The 22,415-nt window shown below is 43.5% G+C and overlaps 1 protein-coding gene across 2 annotated transcripts in view; it reads left to right on the top strand.

Annotated features, from left to right (window-relative positions):
• The window catches only part of ARMC2 (armadillo repeat containing 2), a 107,036-nt gene that overhangs the window by 17,359 nt on the left and 67,262 nt on the right, over nt 1-22,415 (top strand). For both annotated transcript variants that reach the window (XM_027089039.1, XM_027089050.1), the window contains 2 exons: nt 5,158-5,359; nt 18,430-18,506. In XM_027089039.1, the coding sequence (XP_026944840.1) occupies nt 5,158-5,359; nt 18,430-18,506 (279 nt within the window). The remainder of the gene's footprint in view (nt 1-5,157; nt 5,360-18,429; nt 18,507-22,415) is intronic.

The following is a 22,415-nucleotide window of genomic DNA, read 5'->3' as shown; positions in this document are numbered from 1 at the left end:
TATTCTTCCTGCAGTGAAAAGCCAGGGCAGGGTTTGAGCAAGGGAGAGACATCATCTGATTTCTGTTTCTTAATAGTAGCTGCACGTTTAGACTCACCCGGGGGACTTTTCAGATGTTGCACCACCAGGGCCCCAGTCAGACCAGTTACATCAGAAAGAATTGGTACTTACGGGAGCCGAGTCCTTGCCAAGGTGAGAGGCAACGGGCTCGGGAGCCACGGTGCAGGGTGAGGTCAGACTCAGATAGGAACAGGGTCACTTCTTGTAAACAGGATGGCAGAGCCGGAGTGAGGGTTGCTGAGCTGTTGTTTATCAGATGTTTTTGCTTCTGAGCCTGAATGCCGCACACATTTAACTCTCGGTGGCTTCCATTTGAAAATCCTGCTGCTTGCTGAGCTGTTGCCATGTGTGTGAAGGTGACAGGAGAGACAGATGTTTCCCCACCAGCCAAGGCATGTCCCTGTTTCTGTTTTTCCATCCACCGTGTTGGCAGTTGCCCCCTTCACCACTCCCATCATCCCTGGGGTCTGCGTCAGCACCCAGGAAACAGAGGCAGTAAAAAGTCATTGTCTTTTAAAAGCACACATCACCCAATTTAAAAAACCATTCTAATGCTCCAGCCTTGGACTCATTTTCCTTTGTACAGGAGCTCCTGGGCTTGTTTCAGAGTCCCTATTGTTTAGAAAAGGTATCCTTTGTTGGGTAACAGGCTATAAAGGCCTGTGGTGGAGACTGAGACAGAGGGAATGTCCCTGCCCCTGGTGTGAAGTCATTAGTAGCTGACACCTCCCCAGGCAGGGCTGGTTTGTTGCCGTGGCAGGTTTGGAATTCCTGTTTGAAGAAAGTGAAAGAAAAGATGTGTGTCTTCGTGTTTGTAGGGCCAGCAGTTTAATCACTTGTGTTCAAATAGGGTTTTTGGCTGGAGGTGACCGTGTTGCTAACGCCCCCCTTACTCCAGCTGGACGGAGACCGCAGTGCAGGCTCCACCTTCTCACGGTCTCTTTCGTCTTAGCCGCCATGGACAGGCTTCCTATGTGGGCTTCCTAAATATCCCCGGGTCTGTATTCTCCATCCCAACACTGCCCCACTGCTTTTATCACCTCTTGCCTTGTCCCTGGTCATCCAGCGCTCCTTTCCTGCTCCACCCTCCGCTTGCTGGGGGGCTGCAGGTGGGTCAGCACAAGGACCCTGGCCCTTGGAGCAGCCAGCAGCACGTGGGCACCAAGCGCCCACGCAGACATGGCTGTGAGCAGCAGCCTTGTCCCTTCATCCCAGTGGACCATGAAAGACGATGGTTTTCTCTCCGTGTGCCATAAGGGACAAGAGGTCAGGAAGCAAATAAAAATTAGATTTGCATCATCTTCTTGCTGAAAACCTTTCAGAGGGCCCCCTGTGCCTAAAGGAGAGCTTGCCAAACAGTTCCAGGGAACACTTTTGGCAAAAATATTAATAGCTTTTCCTTGGAGGAAGGGTCCTGTGCTCAACCTGTGCCTACTTCCCCTCCCTCTTGGAGAGCCACAGTGCACGTGAGCATAGTAAAGGGTGGGGAAGGCCACCTAGTAAAGTCACCTGTTTCATTTAAATTCAGCCCAGCATTTTACAAACCTACTTGACTGTGGAATCTGTCTTTTGGGGAACACAGTTTGGGAAACACCGACCTAGCGCAGAAATTGGCAAACTTCTTCTGTAAAGGGCCAGAGAGTGAATGTTTTAGACCTAGTGGGCCACAGAGTCTCTGTTCAACCTACTCAGCTCTGCCATTGCAGCAGACTGATTTGTGGCTGCTAAAATTTGAATTTCATATAATTTTCACATGTTACAAAATATTTTTTTTTTTATTTTTTTTTTTTTTTTTTTTTTTTTTTGCTCAACCATTTAAAAATATAAAAGCCATTCTTAGCTTGCAGGCTATACAGAAACAGGCGGCAGGCCAGATTTGGTGGGGCTGCAGTTTGCTGACTCCTGGTCCAGGGGATGAAGTCTTCACTGTGCAGCGTGCATAGTTCTGCCCCAGCCTAACATTCCAGGCCCTTCTCGCCCCTCTCCTTTGCCTGCCTACACCCCCTGCCTCTGGTCTGCGCACCAGCAATACGGAACCCTTACAGTTCCCCACACCCATCCTGCTGTTTCATGCCTCATGCAGTCTGCTATATAATTCGCTGGACACAGGCATAATGAGAATGTGGAGCTCTTTGTTCAAAAATTGTTTAGAATTTCAAGATGGCAACAGCAAATCATTAAACCAAGTTCAAGGCCCTTCTAAGCATGGGGTCCTGCTTGACTGTACAGCTTCGACACACTTGAAGCTGACTCTCACGCCAGACTTTTGTTCCCTTTTCTCAGAACTCTTTTTTGGCCTCCTATTAACTCTTTGGAATGCTTTTCAGGCTCCATCTTCTCTATGAATCTTTCCCTGACCAACTCCAACCCCTCAGGACTCCCCTGCTCTCTTACTCGTCCTTACCTGGCACAGACCACACTGTAGTGAATCTCTGTCTAGACGCATCTGCCTCTCTGTTTCCCCTACTAGACTGAACAACTTCAGTAGGAAAAGTGGTTTTCTCTATTTGAAGCCCGAGAGCATGAAACAGGGTGTAGTCTATAGTAAGTGCCAAAGAAAATATCTGTGAAACAGGACAGTTCCTACACGGTAAGGCTATTGGTTGTAGAATCCTTTTGAAGTGTACCATGATCTGTTACAAAATTAGTACAACGTGCTGCACATATTTTCCAGAGAGACCTAGAGCATCGTTACTCATGTTCAGTTGAATGGTGGACATCTAGCAGGAGTAAGAGTGAGCCCCGGGGCCACTCTTTTTTTTTTTTTTTGGCGGTACATGGGCCTCTCACTGTTGTGGCCTCTCCCGCTGCGGGGCACAGGCTCCGGATGCGCAGGCTCAGTGGCCATGGCTCACGGGCCCAGCTGCTCTGCGGCATGTGGGATCTTCCTGGACCGGGGCACAAACCCATGTCCCCTGCATCGGCAGGCGGACTCTCAACAACTGCGCCACCAGGGAAGCCCCCCGGGGCCACTCTTCGCTGTAGTAATAACTGACAGCTCGCTCCAGTAGATTGTGAAGACAGAGGGGCTGCAGCTCCTCCATCCACAAGTGGGGTTGCATTTTTCCCTCTAGAACAGAAGCTCCATGGCGGCTGGGACTTCTCAGTTCACCACTGGACCACCAGCCCCTGCAACAGCATCTGGCACGTGGCAGTGGATGCTTCATAAATATTTGTGGCGTAAAAGAAACGAATACTAAAATATAAGGACAGGCTAACAGTGCTTTGTAATCTAAAATGAAGTATGTGCTTTGTAATTCAGACCTAAAGATATTTAAGGTTGTCTGGTGCTGTGGAGAGAGCCCTGGACTAGAAGTCAGGATTCGTGGGTTCCATTAATAATAATGATCATAACTTCTGGGTTTTGAGTGTGCTAGCACCACAGAAGTCACTTTACCAGGCCATTATCACTTGGGACCACTTGAGGAAGGGGAGAGAAGCTGAGTGAGCTGCCTGCATCACACAGCCTGTACTTGACCCCAAGTCTGATGGAATGCCAAGCCCATGCTCTCCCCACCATACAGTCTCGGCTCTCCCCGAACCTGCTCTGTGACCTTAGACTGGTCACCTTACCTTTGGGTTCTCCATTTTCTCATCTGAAAAATGAAGGTTAGACTAGCCAATCTCTAAGGTTCCTTTCTGTTGTAAAATTCAGTGTTTAGAAAGCACGGAGCTTAGAGGAGCAGACGAGGTGGATTTATCGTTGGTTTTTATTGGTTTGATGGTTCAAGTGCAGAAAAGGAAACCTTGAATCATTTTGGAAAAGCTTGCAAAACTATTTCTCTATATGAAGCTCATCCCTCTTGCCCCTTAGAAAAACATATTTTATCACAGACTAGAGTATAGTAGCAGCATCGCGGGTAAGCTCTTCCTAATGTCAATTTAATGATGAAGAAACAGTGTTGTATTTTAAGTCTAAGGATCTGTAGCCATAAACACAGTAGTTTTACGTGTTTCAGAGACTGGACTTCTTTTTTGCAACTTTATCTTATTCCTTTTTAGAAAGCCTTCTAAGTGTTTCAGTGCCCTCCTGTGTCCCCGCCTGGGAGTCGTCTGCTGGGCCTCCAAGAGCCGGCCCCTGCTTCTCTGATCACCTTTCTCCTCCCCTTCCCGTCACACACTCCACTTGAGCATGCCAGGCACACTCCTGCCTTTGGGCCTCCGCACCAGCTGTTCCCTCTGCTGGAAATACTGTCCCTCATCATCTGGTGGCTTGATGCCTTACCTCCAGTAAGGGTTTGCCTGCCATGCCCACCTGTTCAAAATTGCTACCTGCCCCAATTCCCAATCCCCTTTTACCCTTCTCCACTTTTCTACTTTTGCTTTTTTTCCATAGCACTTATTATCTATATACTTCATTTATTATGGTCTGTTACTTATTGTCTATTGTGTAAACAGGTGTATTGTTAGGATGTAAGCCCTATGAGGGCAGGGATCTTTGTTCTGTCACTAATGCATCCCAAGTGCTTAGGACAGTGCCTGACATCAGGAAGGTACTCAGTAAATATTTCTGAATGAAAAGTTACTAACATGATCAAATTCAGGAAGAAGAATTGTTATGGGACACAGAAGTATTTATGTGGACTTAGGTAGTTCATAAACCTCAATTAGAGTATTTACCTACAGGTAGACTCAAAGCTAATAGAGCTAAGAGTCTATTCATTTTTACCTGCTGTATTGATGATGTCAAACCTAAAATAGTGGTGAGGTCTTGCATACGTTCAGGGAGGCTTTATCCATACAATTCCAGACTTGATCACTATAAGTCATATGTAGTTTTTTTTTTTTTTTTTTTGCGGTACACGGGCTCTCACTGTTGTGGCCTCTCCCGTTGCGGAGCACAGGCTCCGGACGCGCAGACTCAGCGGCCATGGCTCACGGGCCCAGCTGCTCCGCGGCATGTGGGATCCTCCTGGACCGGGACACGAACCCATGTCCCCTGCATCGGCAGGCGGACTCTCAACCACTGCGCCACCAGGGAAGCCCCATATGTAGTTTTAAAATTGTATAAATTCTTGGATTGAAAAAAATATATTGAAAGGTAGTGATTCCTAAAATAAGAAATGCTTTGACAAAACGTTTCCTTGGTTATTACAGCAAAGAGAGTGGAATCCAAAGAAACAGTTACGATGGGGGACTCTATGGTGAAAATACATGGGATTTATTTAACAGAATCAAATGCCATTGGCCACTTGAGTCACCCACCTCAGCTAACGTATGACGGAGACTTCGGTGAAATCAAGGAGCAAGAAATTTTCAAAGGGGCAGCATCCTTGCCATCTCATCTCAGAAGGGGAAGGTCAGTATTCTTTTCATTTAACTTTCCAGTCAGGACAACTATGTCATTTACCAGTTTGCTCTCTGTCTTATGTAGATGATTGATTTGCATTTTCCCCTTTTATGTAAACAAAATTTAAGTTAATGATGCATGAATAGGGAGAGATGTCTTCTCACAGCTGAATGGGGTTGATTTTACATCTCCCTCTTTAATCCTCAGGAAAACAGTCATACCTGCCAAAATGCTGCTTTGATAGGACTGTCAGAATAACGTCTCTGCTTTATTTGGGCTGTTCTAGCAAGCGCTTGAGTGATGACTGATCATTCTGTTTGTGTTACTTGGGATTCTTGCCCGGGCTGGAATGTCTCATTGCCTCCCGTTAGGTTAGTTCGCTGTTGTTGACTCCACCAAAGAGTGGACACTTGACTTATTTTATTCTGCGGTAGAAACTTGGATTAGAATATTTATTTTGGAAACTAATAGTTAAAACAGGAGAGTCCTGTGGATTTCTCTTATCTATGATATCTCACTACTAATCCCTCATAAAATGAATGATTGAGGATTACTCTATTTCATACCATGTTCCTAGATAAGGCTTTTTCCACCCCAGTCTGTGATCCTTTCACCCCCATCCCATCTAGGAACCCCTAAATTCATACCGTGTTCCTGTGTAGGGCTTTCTAGGCTTCCCCTAGGAAATTGAGGAGCAATTTTCCTACCATATTAAGAAGTTGTAGAGAATGTTCACTGTATGGACTGTGTGAATTCTTACACTGGTATTTCCCTAAAGAAGCCTTGACTAACTGGGGAACCAGGGTGGGGAACAGAGCAGGCTCTGTTTTCCAGTCCCAGCCAGTAGTGATGCTAAGATAGGCAGAAGGTCTTGCACTGGACAGGGGCACTCAGTTAAGAGATATTTTTCTACGACTTTCCATTGGGTCATTGTGGGCAACTACCCAGTTCGAATTTGCTTAACAAGATTAAATTCCATGGGCCATTTTAAGACCAAATGCTTGTTGCCCTCACTTAGATTTGGGTCTGACTTTGGCTTGTCCACATGCTGTGTGCTTAAAACTCCTCCCACCCCTACTGGCTGCTTGGCAGCGGGTTAGTTTAGCTGAACTGACCTTGTCTGCTGACACAGCCTGAAGAGCTTTGCACACACAGAATTTATATTAGGCAACCTAGTAGTCCTTGTAATGTCGCTTTGCATTCAGAACATTTTTTAAATTAAAGTAAAAATGAAATGTCTCCTTAAGTGGAAGAGGACTTCAAATTGGGACTTTGGGAGTTGAGCACAAAACATCAAACTAGCCATTGCGACAAATCTTTTCCAGTTAGTGAATAAGAATAGGCTGCGGACCTCAGAGCTTAAACATAAAAGGCAGCAGCAAAACTTGTGTTTCTTTCAGCACTGAACTGAAAAGGAAACATTTATCTTGCTGCACCCATCCTTACAGTAATTAAAGTTGACTAGGAAAAACCAGACAAGAGCTGTTTTCTTTTTTCTTTTTTCTTCTTGCAAGCCTTCAGATGTTGCAGAATAATCTGGCAAGCCAGGGTTCATTATGTCTTCCTCAGTCTGGGACAGCAAAGGCATTTTCAGTTACATATTTTATCCCACGAACAGCAAAGGAGAAATCAGTTAGGGGCTAGAGGCACTTCTTCCTGACTGTCCAAAATTATGAGGCACTGGCGGCAGCACTAATTGTTTTCTTTTTGCCTTGTTAGGATGGCTTTTGCATCGTATAGTGATTGCGTCTGTTTTGGGTTTGCCATACACCCTGGCAAGTTTAACTTCCAGTAACATTTTGGCTTTCGGAATCTTCACCTCCTTTAGTCATTGGATGGAACTTTTGCTGAGGTGATTCCCCCACAAAATATTTTTATACAGTAGGATTAAAACAAACCGGAAAATGGAAACTATTCGCAGTTCTTTCACTAATTACATTTGTGAATCAGTCTGGAACACTTGATAGTTGTTTCTGGTAAACATTTAAGTGAATAATTCCAAGAAATGATCTTTGCTCTGCAGTGGAGTATTCCCAGTCTTGATGCTAAAGCCCTACCCTCAATTAACATGTTTCCATGTTTACACCAGAAAGTGGAAAACGAAGACTCTTGTCAGTGAACTGGGCTGGCAGGAGAAGGGAGGGAAGGGATTGCGTAAGTGGAAGAGGGGGCAGCAGGAACCGACAGTGGGCTGAGGGCTGAGAAGGAGTGCGAGCAGCTTGTGTAGGGGACAGAGGAAGTGAGGTCACGCTCCCCGCGCAGGGTCCTTGCTGCCAGTCCAGCGTGGGAGCCTCCACCTTCATGTCAGGACTTCTTGGGCCAGGGAGAGAAAGGAGTAGTTTAATTCAATGAAACCACATTGATTTTAGGGAAACCTATAATTTAGAATAAGCTCAGACCTGGGATGGACTGGAGTTTAACTTTATGCTGGTCATGATGGAAAAAGGACTTGCTGGGCTTCCCTGGTGGCGCAGTGGTTGAGAGTCCGCCTGCCGATGCAGGGGACACGGGTTCGTGCCCCGCTTCGGATAGATCCCACATGCCGCGGAGCGGCTGGGCCCGTGAGCCATGGCCGCTGAGCCTGCGCGTCTGGAGCCTGTGCTCCGCAACGGGAGAGGCCACAGCAGTGAGAGGCCCGCGTACCGCCAAAAAAAAAAAAATGCTGAGCAAGGCATCATTGCAAGCAAGGTGGGCGGGGGGCGGGGAGGAAGCACTCTCTCACTTTCCAGAAGAGAATGCAATCTCTAGCCCCTATTGAACTGTCGTCTTCAAACAGCGTGCCAGTTACGACAGTCTGTGTGTCCGTTTGAGGATTCAGTCAAGGTTTGGCAGGCCTGCTCTTAACAACACTCTGTCTTCTCTTACTTTATGTTGCCATGTTTTGAAAATAGCTTCCATTAGAATATGTCTGTGTGTATATCTCCATCCATCATCCATCCAGTGGTTCTATCTGATGAACCCCTTTATACATCTGCTTTTTAAAACCTTTTAAGGCTTTCTGTATAAACATTGTTCAAACTCTCGTGGTTTGGAAATGTGATTTTTAGGAGGAAAGCCCAACAGCATTCAGTTGTGGAGAGTCAAGAACTCTTTGTTGGGGGACCAGAGTCTGTGGATTTAGGATTGGTTCTCTCTCAGCCACTTGATTCAGCTGTATGTTCTTTGACAAGTCTCTGAACACTTTCAGGGAGTCAGTTTTCTAATCTATAAAGTGGAAAAAACTGTGCTCCTTCACTTCCATCTCCTCCCAGCCCTCACTATAGGCTGTGGAATGATAGCTGTTGGTTTAGAGGTGGGTACATGATCCAAGCCAGACCAATTGAATCCTTCCCTGGGACTTTTGCCAAAGCCTTTGGGGAAAGTGCTCTTTCTCCAAGTTCACAAGCTGTAAAGATGATGTTGACTTGGAGCCAACAGTGGCTATTTCATTGCCTTGTGGAGGGTGAGTCTGTCTGGGAAGTGATGTAGAAACAAACAGAGCCGAGGAATGGAGACAGTGACTGAGTTCAAGGATGACATATAAACCCCTAGATCCAGCTGTGCCTGAGGCCACCACATCCACACTGCAGACTGCTCTGTTTCATGAGCCAATATGTTCCTTTTTCTTTCTCTCTCTCTTACCCTCTTCTTCCTTCCTTCCTTCCTTCCTTTTTTATCTTTCTTTCTTCTTTCCTTTATTGATTTATTTTGACAGGAACAGCTTATGGTACTTAAGATTAGGTTTATGTCACTTGGAATATTGCAACCAAAAGAGTCTAGTTAACCTACTAGACTTTATGAAATATAGATGAGGACAGCGGGGTAATTTGAGAGCAGACACCTCCTCAGACTCCAGCAAGAAACAAATTTCACTAAAAGCGAGTCTCTTAGTTAAGAAAGGTGTATCCAGTAGTCTTTAATGAAAGAAATGACAGGAGAAGTGGGGAAGCCACAGTAGAGGCCCCCTTCAAGATCCAGAGTGTGGGGAATTCCCTGGTGGTCCAGTGGTTAGGGCTCTGTGTTTTCATTGCTGAGGGCCCAGGTTCAATCCCTGGTCAGGGAACTAAGATCCCCTAAGCTGTGCGGCACGGCCAAAAAAAAAGAAAAAGATCCAGAGTGTGAAGTGACACGGGGGAATGGAGCTGAGGGTGACACGCTCTCCTCGTTTCCTGTGATCCAGTCAGTTGGTGTGTGTGTTTATGGGGGAGGGAGTTTGATAGATTAGAACCCAGGGAACCTAGCCTGTAAAGGGGCTTTTCTGTGAGTCATGAAACCTGGTACATACAAACCAAGGGAACACACACTGCAGGTCAAGAAAAATAACAAGACCTGGTGGATGGATGTTCAGGAAAACTAAAGTTGAAGCTGCCGAGCACCCCAGTTCTCTCCCTCCATGGACCATTTTCATTCTTCAACAAATACATGGCTCTGTTTCAAGATAAGTAATGTTAGCACAAGAGTTAACTTGGAACTTGAGTATGGGCTTTGTAAGGAACATAACAAAAGACAGATGAAGGAAATGGATCGCAAAAGGAACTACCCTCCAAGAATAAGGAGAGTTAAAACAATTGTCCATACTGTCAAAGAAATTACAGATAATGTTGTTACCCTCTTTTTAAAAAAAGAGGAAAAGAGCTCTTTGTTGGGTTATAAGAATTCAAATTAGAGATTTTAAGCCCACATAAAGAATGCAAATATGCTCACAGTTCTCAAAAAAGAATGAAAGAAAAATGTATAAACGTGGAGAGAAAAGCCACATTAGAAATTAAAAGTGAGAATAAAAGCAGCTGAAAATGCAATCAAACATGGTGGATAAGCTAGAGGAAATCATACATAAAGAAGTGAATAAGAAAATAGAAAAATGATCAGAGAGATTGAGATAGGTGTGGAAGGAATGGCACTCGCATCCCTGAAGAGGAAAGGCATCCTCGTCCTCCCCCTCCCCGTCCTCCATCTTACTTTGACTAAGTGCTAGGCACTCTTCCAAGTGATTTACATGTATTAACTCATTTAATATTCACAACAACCCACTGAGAATGGCAGAGAGAATGAAAAGAAAAATATCAACATAATAGAAGACAACTTTCTGAAATAAAGATTTGAATTTGAAGCTCAAATGGACACATCATGTCCCAACAAAATTTGATACGGAGTCATCCACACTAAGATGTCTCCAGTAGCGCTCAGCACCGGAATACTACCCAGTACGTAGTACACACTCCATTAGCAATTGTTGATTGGGTGGGTAAATGCGAGAAGGTATCCTATGGCCATCAGGCTGATCAAGCAAGTCACACAGAAGGAAAAAAAGGCAGGCTGCCTCTGGCTCTGTTAGAGCTCCTCTCAGTGCCACAAGACAGTGGAGCAAGGCTTATGAAGTCCTAAGTACAAGAAGGATAACCCAAGAATTATATTGCCAGCCAAGTTCCTTCAGCAAAAAGGCAACAGACATTTTCAAATGCGAATGGATTTGGGAACCGTGGTACTCATGCGCTTTCTAGAAAACTTTTTGACAACAAAATGGTGAGTCAAAATTCAGAACTCAAATGGAGAAGCTATGGTAAAAGCATTCATGGTGAGTACTGACTTTGTTTTCATACTGAATTAAAGGTAAACAACTCAGGGGCTTCCCTGGTGGCGCAGTGGTTGAGAGTCCGCCTGCCGATGCAGGGGACACGGGTTCATGCCCTGGTCCGGGAAGATCCCATATGCTGTGGAGCGGCTGGGCCCGTGAGCCATGGCCGCTGAGCCTGCGCGTCCGGAGGCTGTGCTCCGCAACGGGAGAGGCCACAGCAGTGAGAGGCCCGCATACCGCAAAAACAAAACAAAACAAAACAAAACAAAACGTAAACAACTCTGAAAACGATGGTTACGGAACAGAAACCTTGACAGTGTAATATTAGCATAAAGAACCAAAACTGGTACTTGGGAGGAAGTGTGAGTACTAATCGCTTCACTTCATAGTAGGGAATAGATTAGTCAGTAGCTACAGTCTGAAATTGAAATATATAGTTAAAAAAGAGTGATTTCAGCCTGCTAATGTTTTTCATTCTTTTCTTAACTTTAGAGAGATCTTTTAGAAACTAATGTCTCTTGTGAAGACCCATTCATCTGAAGTTCTACAATTCCTTCAGTTTCACCTCAATTTCTGTTTCTCTGTCATATTCAAGTAAAATTTATACTTCATACTTTTTAATTACAATGACACGTATGGTATGATCCCATTTATATGTATCTTTTATCTGCCCTTCCCTCCAAGTCATCCTTCTGTTCTTTCATTCTTTTATCTTTTCATCTGAATATATGCAAAATATGTCTGGAAGGATGTTTGCCACACATTAACGATATTTATTTCTGGGTGGTGGGATCTTAGATGGTTTTCTAAATCTTCTTTGTACTTCTTATATTGCCTGGCCTTAAAAAATAATAAATATATCATTTTTTCAAAAATAATGAAGTCATTATTCTTTTAAGAAATTAAGTAAATGTGGCTGAGAAACTTTGCATTCGGAAAAGACAGTCATCGATCAAAATGACTTTGTACAATCCCACCTTATTTGACAGCTTCCATTCGATAAGAATTTGTTGATAAGCAAAGCCCTGCACTAGCGGGGTTGGGAGATACACAAATGGACCCTGTCCATGAGAACCTTACCAGCATGTCAGGCTCTGAGGCTCAAGAGCGGTCCCTAGACCAGCAGCATCAGTATCATGTGGGAGCTTGTTAGAAATGCAGGATCTCACGCTCCACCCCAGACCTGCTGAATTAGAATCTGCATTTTTATAAGGTATCCAAGTGATTTGAATTCACACAAAGTTTTAGAAGCACTGTTCAATGATTGACTCTAATGCTGGAGGAATGAAAGGAGAATTGAAAGAAAGCGCCTTGGGAGTTTAGAGATGAGAGCACCTAACTCTGACTTAAAGATCAGGGAAGGTTTCCTGGGGTCTGTGGAGTCTGGGATGCCCCTTGAGGCTGGTTTTCAATAGAGGTGGGGCTCTGTGTTCTTTGCTAAAGGAGCAGCATAAGCAGGGGGGATTTGACTTGGTGGTGGCAGGTTCAAAGAAAGGCAGATGGCCCAGTGTAGCGGAAGCATGGGTCCTAAGGCTGTAGACTGCGTGGAGTGCTGAGGGGTTCTCAGGAGAGTGACGCTGGCAGCCGCGTGAAGGACGATTGGAGACGGGAGAGCAGTAGCAGTTCTGGTGGGAGATGGTGATGTGTGAGCTGGAGCAGCCCACTAGGACATTGGGATGGAGAGCAGATTGTGGAAACTGGTGTGTAATCATTTCCACAATAACGCCACGGAAGAGGGTAGTGCCAGCAACTCTCCCCTGTGCTGAAGTGCCCGTAGCGGCCGCGGTGAAAAGTTACAGCGCTCTTCACGTGAGGCGCCTTGAAACTGGAGCTGTGAAGGTGAAGGGGAGCATGAAACTGTGGGCTTTTACTCTAAGCTAAGGGAATTTAAGCCTAACTAAGTTAAGCTAATGTGGTTAGCTACAAAGCAGTGTCTAATCAAGTTTCTGCATATAGAACTTGAGTAATAACCAGTTAGTGATCATTGAAAAAGGTACAAGAATATATGCATAATCTTTAAAAATGTATATTTTAAATCTTGGACCACCAACCCAAGGCTATGGTTACCTTTGAGAACTTTATCAAAATTTTGATCTTAGGACCATTCCTTTAAAATCATGTTCTTTCATTTCACTGTGTTTCTATTTAACCATTTAAGTAGAATTCTATTTTAGTGTTAGTTATTAAGACAGTACTAATGTCTAGAAACTGTGTATCTGGTGTTTCAGGCTGTGAAGACATGATAAAGGGACCACCACCTTTTGGTGGTGGTACTCTTAAATTGCAGTAAAAAAAAAAAAATCAAAGAGACTACAAAGCAGGGGCCAGCAAACTAAGGCCCATGGGCCAAATCCAGCCTATTACCTGTTTTTATAAATAAAGTTTTATTGGAACACAGCCACGCCCATTCATTGACCTACTGTCCCTGGCTGCTTTCACACTATAGCCACAGAACTGAGTAGTTGTGACAGAGACTGAGTGACTGCAGAGCCTAAGATATTTACTACCTGACTGGAATCTATACAACTTGAGTCTAATTCTAAAAATGAAGTGTCATCTTCTTAGGGCAAGGAAAATGTTAGCTCAAATTTCCTAAATTTCTTTTTATCATATATATCCTTTAAAATTTCCTTTTCCATTTTTTTACATGTAATTTTTTCCCAAATGGAAATAAATTTATTATATATTTTTTCTTAATTCCAGATCCCACCGTTTAGTCTGCTTCTTAATATCTTTTTAGCTATTGCTCCAGAGAAGGAGTCAACAAACTATAGCCCTGGAGCAAGATCTGGCCAGCCATCTGGTTGTTTGTTTGTTTGTTTGTTTGTTTTACAGCCCTTAAGCCGAGAATTTTTTTCTGCATTTTAAAATCATTACATTTTAAATGGTTACAAAAGTACCTACATTAATAGCCTCTGTTTTGCCACTTGGCCCACAAAGTGTAAAATATATACTGTCCGGCTCTTTAAGAAAAAGTTGCTGACCCCTGACTAAAGAACCTCAGTCATAATAATTGGAAGAACTGTCTGAATTATAGCAAAATCTGAATTTTGCAATACTTTTAAAGAAATATACTTTTCTTTCTTTGGAGTATAAATGATCCAGAAGTAGATGCTGCCAATGTGACTGACGCATGTATGGGCAGTAGTAACTCAGTCAGTGTGTGACGTTGCCTTGGCTACAGAGCTTGGTTCTGGTTGTTCAGAGTGAAAGATGGGACTCTTGTTAATGATTGGGAAGAGAGGACCTTGTTTTTGCTCTGAAACATATGGGCTACAGCAGAGAGACCTGGGAGTGCCATACCCACTATGCTTTCCTCAGGACTCCAACCTGATTACAGATGGAACCAGAGGAAGGGCAGAGCTAAGAAAATTGCAGAAAGATGGAGCCAGTGCCCTGATCACACCACACCTAAAACCCACCCCTAGTGCTTGACTTTTGGGTTACATGAGCCAGTAAATTCCATTTACTGTTTAAGTCAGTTAGAATCAGGTTTCCGTTATTTGTAGATGAAGATATCCTAATGAAATGGTCTTATTGGGGCTTTAAGAAGGATTTCACAAAAGAGCTTTAAAGAATATTTTCTGGAATTGTTTTATTCTTGGTACATCAAAAGATATTCCAAAAAAATTTAATTATGGTCTTTAACAGCGTGGAACAGAAAGCTGAGAAGAAGAACAATTATACTGGATGTTTGAATCAAGATCTAGAAACATTTAATAGACAGAAACCCTTTGCCAAGTATAACACTGAAATTTAATAAGAAGGAGTCCAACGTAGATGGGGGAAATCTGCCTTTAGCTGCATATGGAAGAAAAGACGAGAATTGACCAACACTGTGATGTGACCACCAAAACCGCTCACGCAGTTTTAGGCTGCATCATTTAGAAGCTCTCCTCTTTGCTCCTCAGGCCATATCTTTAGCTCAGTGCTGGGTTCCAGACAAACGGACACTCACTCTGAGTAACTGAACAGGCTGACGAAGAGATTTGATGAGGAACAGTTGAAGGGACTGGAGTTTGTTAACGACAACAGTGGTGACAGCCATGATAATAGTAAACACTTGCTGAGTATTTACTGTGTGCCTGGAACTGTGCTAAGCGATTCCACATCACGTCGTTTAATCCTCACGACAGCCTTACGTTGAGGGGCACTGTTATTTACCACCCCCTCATCTGCAGATAAGGAAACCAAAGCTTAGGTTAAAAACTTAACCCAAGGTCACACAGCTAAGAAGTGGCGGAACCATGGGATTTAAGCCGTAGGAGATGAACTTAAGTGGTGACCACGACGTATTTAAATATTTGAAGGATGGCCAAGAGGAAGAAGTATAAAGATTTGTTTCATTAGTAGAGCCACGATCAGTGGGTAGAATTTACAGTGAGACAGTTCTTCTTTGAGTACAAGGGCATCTAGTCTTGAGCAGAGAGGGAATTTCTTTTCTGGATGCCTCTCTCCCCACTTCATGCTTTCTGTGGGTCCTGAGCTGCACTGCTCCACAGAAACCCTTTTAGGCTTACCCTCTCCAGACCGGACGGTTCTTCCTCCGTCCTCATCTTCCTGGACCTGTCAATCACGCTCACTTTCTCAACATGCTGGACTGCACGAGAGCATGTTTTCTCTGTCTTCTCGCTTTGGACTCCTTTTTCTATTTCTGTCCTTTACTTGAGACAAGGCCGTGTCCTGAGCTTCTGGTCTTTGAGCCACTCTTCTGATAACTCTAGTCCCAGTGTACTGCTTTGACTTTTAACAGAGCTCCTTTCCTGATCTCCACATCTCCTTTGCTGATGCTCCGTTTTTCATCAGAAACTCAACATGGCAAAACAGAGATCTGCTTTACCCCTCAAACTGTGCTGCTCTCTAACCTCCCCATTTCTGTTATGGCAACCCTGCTGTCCTGTTCCTCCAGGTCTGCCTTTTCGTCTTTCTTCTGCCTGAAATCATCCACTGAATCCTATCAACTTTTCATTTATAGGGTCTCTTGAATTTGTTCCTGCTTCTCCAGTCCCACTATCACCTTCAAAGAATTAGTCCTTGTTACCTCCCTCCAAATCTCCTAAATACTTTTGTCATCACAGAACTCCAAATCTCACCATTTCCTCGTATAAGAACCTAGGACAGATCCTTATTGCCCATCTAATTGGGCCCATTGATTCAACACAGAGTTTCAGACAGCTGTTCCTGATACCTGCCAGCAGAAACCTATTCCTAAGTTGCTGGCCCTGTGCAGTTACCCCCCTTACGCTACCCACCAGGCTTCTCATGCTCCTCTTTACCTTCACTCATGCTACTCCCCCCACTGAGAGCAGTGTTGTCATTTGTCGGTTTGACTTTTATGCTTTTAAGTCCCACCCTGTGGTCCACTTCTCCCTCTCAGTAATCACTTCCTCTTCAGCATCCCTCTAGTCCTTGTAACCTGCTGAATTTCACGTTCTAGTATTTGATTAGAGAATCCATTAGAATTTTCCATTAAAAAAATAAAAAACTTCCTTAGTTCCTCAAAGTAGATTTTAAACTTCTGGGCAATGTCTTATACATTCTTTATCACAGTAACACCCAGCACTGGGCTGCTCAGACAGGTGCTTGTTTACTCGGAACAAAAGAGAGAAAGAATATTGACAATTTATTAAGTTCTTCAAACGTACCAGTCACTGTGCTAAGTAGAGACATTGCCCTCATTTTAAGAAAAGGAAAACAAGGCCAAGAGGTTAAGTAACTTACCAAGGCCACGTGGCTGACAATACTTGTACCCAGGATTTGACCCCAGGTAGTTTAGGTCCAGAGCCTGCACACTCAGCCACTGTACCATGATGATCACACAGAGGGTTAGTGGGTGCCAACCCTGTGCTCTTCTTGAGAACCAGTAAGACCCAGCACTGTCAAGGTTTGGTATTTGATAAGAAGGACCCTTCTTAATCGCCCCTCCAAATGGGGACACACAACTGTGGTATTCACGGAGGCAGCCTCATCACGGCCATGTCCTCAGGGAGGATGGATCAGGGACTTGCATTAGATGCAAACTATCCTGCTTGATTTCAGTAGCTGTTTAGGACCAGAATGAAAAGAAAGGCTTGTCTCTGCGGTCCTCAGACCTTCTTATTTCTAGAATTGAAGTCTGGGAACTTCCTTGGCCTTACACCCTGCCAAACTTTTGGTATTCTGCCTTTTCATAGTGTCGCCTTTATTTATTTCTGTCTTCTTTGAGATCTCCATTTGCACCTCTACTCCGAGAGTGTTGACAGAAAGGGTCCCATCCCCACTTCTCTCTCGGATTAGCCAGAACATTTTGCTACCAGATCTATGATTTTACTGTATATAAAAATAAAGCAGTTGTTTCAGAGTATTAAATAATTAGACCCTTTTGGGGAGAGTAACTCGATCTTTTCTCTATTGTACGATAAAAGGAAGTGTTAAATCAGGTGTTTTTTAAAAAAGGAAATGTTTATGGAAAAAACGATATTTGGAGAAACGAATCCTTGGGGCAGTAGTCAAGGCCAAGGGCCAAGACACAGCACTGATCATCTGCTGCGGATCTCACTACGCAGGAGGCAGGAGCAGTGGACAGCCCCAGATGTTCATGGGTGACCCTGGCCACATGAGTGTGCGTTCTTTATGATTTTTGCGGCAAATATTATATTTGATGGCGAAAATGAAATTTTTGTTGTAAAACTTGCGCTATTATTCTCTAAGTAGTTTTTTTTTTTTACCTTGGAATTTTGTACAGATATTTAAAAGTAAGTGTTTTAAGTATCAGCTCTAGCTAAAGAGAAGTTATGTCCTTCATAGACCATCTCTACATTGTATATAAGCTTCAAAACAAAAAACCCAGGCATATAATCCTGCTGTTGGCCAGCCACCAAATTTTCATTTGAAACACAGAATATTTGTCATCTGGGGACTGCTAGAATTTACCTTCGATTTTTTATCATGTCAAATATTTCTTAAAAAAATTTTTTTTAGAGAATATTAATTAATTTTAAAATTATAAAATGGAGACAGGAGACTTAGTGATTTGGTGGGAAGAGCAGTGAATTGGAAAAATGAGACGTGGGTTCCAGATCTGACCCTGCCGTGCGATCCTCGCCACATCTGACCAATTTGGGAACAGTCTTCTTGCCTGGAGCACGTGTGTACCAGAGTGTGAGAGAAAGAGGTCTTTTCCAGCCCCTAAACACTACTAGGCTTTTGTGATTCAAGCATACCAGAGTTCTTTCTTACTGCAACAGTGACCTCTTGTGGTGTAGATCCTTAATCAGTTTTTTTGATTTGCAAAATAAACTTTGGATTTATTTTGTTGTTGTTTCTAGTAGCTGTATTTCATATTGTAAAGCAAATCTGACTTGTCTTTAAAAGATAAATCTTAGTTGAAAATTAGAGGTTGCTTGAAATGAGGTATGGAGTACCAAACTCCATTTCTGGTTTCTTTAGAAATTATATTTAGCCAACTCTTGACTCTTGACACTTACAAAAAGAGAACTGCTATGGCTTTTGTGCTGAGTGTTGTGTGTATTCCTCTTCCTCCCAGGGACCAGGGGAAGAGGCGTTCAGGGGCCTCCTTATGCTCCCGAAGCTCAGACCGGAGCAGGCTAGACACCAAAACAGGTGAGGCTCCCGTGTTCTTAGAGGTCCCCAGCACTCCTTCATCTTATCCTCAGAATCTCCATCTGTAGGATAATCATTTGCACTAAAGAGGTCTGATGTTGGCTCACTCTTTGAAAATTCCAGGAACTTAGTCCAGCTTGGTCACATGTCAGCATTTATTTTGATAAATTTTTATTATTTTCACAACAGTCTTAGCACTCTTACCATTACCCGGCTCTAGTGCCTCAAGCATCTGTAGATTACAATCTTAATGACTGCACAGAAATTATTTTGCAAAAGCACTTGGAAGGTTGCAAAACTTGACATCCACATTGTTCTTAAGTTCAATACTTGAGTCAAAATCATGGCTCCCTTAAATGAAACTATATTAACTATGTGAAATCAGCCCTTTGCAACTTAAACTGTTTGAGAAAGTATATAACAATATAAATCACAGGCTAGAAATGCTACAGAGTGTATTCATACAATGGAACATAGCAGTTAGAAAAATGAACCAGAGCACATTTATAATAGTGAATGAAATGACTACAAACATAACATTACATGAAAAAATTAAGTTGGAAAAACAATGACATGTGTTGTTTATGGTTACAGATCTATGTGGTAAACATGTAAAGTCAAGCATGATAAAAATAATCATTGAATTTAGAGTGGTGGTAACCCCTGGGGAGGGGAATGGATGGGGTAGGCACACAGAGAGCCTTAACAATATCTGTAATGTTTATTTCTTTGAAATAAGGAGGAGAATGAAAATACAGTTAGTATTTGACCAAACTATTTGTGGGTACACAGGTGTTTGTTACATTCTTCATACTTTTTTTGGTGCACGTGATCTTTTATGAAACCAAATTAATATGCAGTTCAAAAATATTTTATTACCTTCAGAACTAATTTCTTACCAATCAAATGACTTTTGTGACCAGTGGGAATTTCTGTAGTACTCAGGAAAATCTTAGATAGACTGATTTCCTCATCAGCATTGTTGCTAAGCATCTTACGTGTACATGCTAAAAACAGCAGCCAATAAACATTGTGTCAAGTTTTTGTGTCCAGAACTCAAAGCTGCGGTTAAGAACTATAACAACTGAGACAGCAAACTCTTCAAAAACATGCTGAAATTTCTGCTTGACTTACCCAATTTCCTGTTGAATCATAATTTTTATATTTAGCAAACTGTGAACCTAGATGAAAGTGCTTTCTAAATGGGTTGTTGCCCAGGACTGAGACAAACTGTATTTATTTGTCATCTGTGGATCTTAAAAAGTAGTCACATGACTCTAGGCTTCAGTTTCTAGGGTAGAAGCTGGGTTAGTGTATAAAATGGGAGTTTTGTGGAGAGCAGAGTTGGAGGAGGTGTGGGAGGCGAAAGGCCATAGCCGGACACCACTGCGTGCACAGGGGTTCCTGGGAGAGGGTTGAAAGCAGACTTACACCACAGTGTCTGGCAAACTGCTGTTCTGAGAAGAAACAAGTCTCAGAAACATTCAGAAGGGCCTGCGAGGGCCTTTCCTTTCCAAAGGCTAAATAAACTGCTCTGTGATTTCTGGCTCACCCCTGTAATTCAGCTCTTCCTGGGGTGAACATGTTATCAGTTTTGTTTGTCCTGACAAACGGTTTGATAATCGTGGTTTCTCATAGAGCGGTCCTGCTAAAGAGCATGTCGCATAGAAGGTGAAAAGGCTGCTTTGAACTGATTGGACTTGAGGTCTGTTTTTCTAATAAATTTAAGTGTGTCATAAATAGTTGTCTATTATATTTTTTGCCTGGCTTATTATCTCCTGGCTTTCCCCTTGCCTTGATATATGTTGAATTTATTCGCATACTTTGGACTTTGACTGTGTCTGATACCTGGGAATATGAACCACTATGGCTTTTTCATATTGCTTGAATAGTCATGTTTACTTTTAGGATCCATAACCATGATTTATCAATGGGAGGGAAGATTCATAAAAGTAATAATCCAAAAGATGGAGATGGTGGTCTGCAATCCTTTTCCTGCAATTCTGAAACCCCAAAAGCTCTGAAAGCTGAAATACTGCACAAACTCACTTAGTGGCAATGCCTGACCCGCCCTGATGGGAGGCCAGTTATAGTCTTTGTTTCTTTAGTGTGAGTATTCCCATGTTTTGCTGCAGGGTGCTGCCTCAGGAGACCCCGCTGGTGGTGGTATGTCATGCAGTGTGGGCACCATATTGCCTTACTCAAATTCAAAATTTTCTGAATCCCCAACCGCGTCTGGTCCCAAAGGTTTTGGCTAAGGGATTGTGAACTGATATGGACTGGTTTTGTCCTAAAGACAATTCAACTGTGTGTTTCGGTGAATTCTTCCTTTGGGGTTGGGCAGATTCTGTGCAGCCTTGCTATTAAAACCATTGACAGCACCTACATTGTTTAATAACAGCTTTGTTGACATCCTTTCTATCTGCTTTGGCTGCTCAAATGCTCTTCATGCCCAGTGTGCATCGGCCCCTCTTGATATTAGGAAGGTTTGATAAAAGCAAGCCTGGACTCACAGCAGCTGGGGGCGGCCGTTTCCAGCATGGAGTGTCAGGGAAAGGCCTGTACACTGGGCGGGAGAGCTGTCCAGGTTCTCCTGGGTGATATCACCACTGCTTGGAAAATTTAATATGTGTTGTGTATTTTTTTCTCAAGAGTAATACAAGTACATGAGAGGTTTGGGAAAATACAGGAGCACATAAAAGAAGATAATAACCTGTAATCCCATTACTTGGAGATGCTCACTGTTACCCCATTTTACAGAGGGAAAGTGAAGCAACTTGCCCAGAGCCAGCTAGTAGGTGACAGAGCTAGGAGTCAAACCCAGACAGTGACTCTAGAACCAGTGCTCTTAGCAGGCTTCCCTGGTCAGCTTGTCTTGGTTTTGAGTTAAAACACCCTAAAAATATATAAGCCACACACCCTTTCACTACTCTGTCTCTCTCTGCAGAACCTTCTGATTGCCCCTATGATTTCTAACTCTCCGTGTGACATTTTTAGGGTCCAGGCACCCACTGCGGGGGCACTTAATTGGTACCAGGTCTGCTCTAAGCAGGCACGGACTCCCTGAACCAGTATAGGTTGGGTGCCAGGTGAGGGCCTTAGGGGGTGGCCTTCAGAGAAGGAAGGCTGAGGATTTTGTCTGTAGCACTGCTGCTTAGTGCCCGGCACAGCGGTGCCCCCTCTGGCTAGACTGTCAGTGTTTTAGACCTGGAGATCTTGCCTGTATGAAATGTAATCATGATTTGCAGTTTCTAATGTGATTTACATTTCTCCCCAAAGTTACCTTCTAGTTTTCCAGTTTGCTTCAGGCAGAATGGCCCTGAAGAGGTCAAGTGCAAGGGCTCTGGAGCTCTATGACCTTGGGCAGGTCACTTAATAACCCTGAGCCCCACTTTCTTCATCTGGAAAATAGTGACAGTTTGGGGACCTCCTCATAGTGTGACAAAAATTAAATACAGGCCGGCTAGATCTAAAGTACACAAGCTGTGGGAGCTATTACTCTTCCACAGCCTGCATCCTCAGGCAGCATCTCTTCTCGGTGATGTGGTGACATCATACAGCCCGATACGCTTCAGACAGTGATGATCTGTTTGTTGGTTTTTTAATCAGGGAAGTGAAATCCATATTGATTGAGTGTTACTAGATGCTAGGCACTGGGCTCAGAGCTTTGCCTATATCATGTCTTTGAATTCTCATAACCCTGAAGGCAAATATTTTAATCTCTGTTTTGCTGATGAGGCTCAGAAAGGATAAGAAACCAGACCCCTGTCACCCAGTGCATCAGTAATGGAGTTGGGATTTGAAATGAGATCTGCCAGCACCCAGAGCTCGGGCTTCCCACTGCCCCACACAGAGCCACAGGCGTGAACAGCACTGGCCTCACAATAACGTGGACATTTTATTTTCTAT

This window comes from Aethalodelphis obliquidens, unplaced genomic scaffold, assembly GCF_003676395.1.
Source record: "Aethalodelphis obliquidens isolate GAN/ISIS:26980383/991018 unplaced genomic scaffold, ASM367639v1 scaffold3, whole genome shotgun sequence".
NCBI lineage: Eukaryota > Metazoa > Chordata > Mammalia > Artiodactyla > Delphinidae > Aethalodelphis > Aethalodelphis obliquidens.
This window is presented reverse-complemented; position numbering and strand designations above follow the sequence as displayed.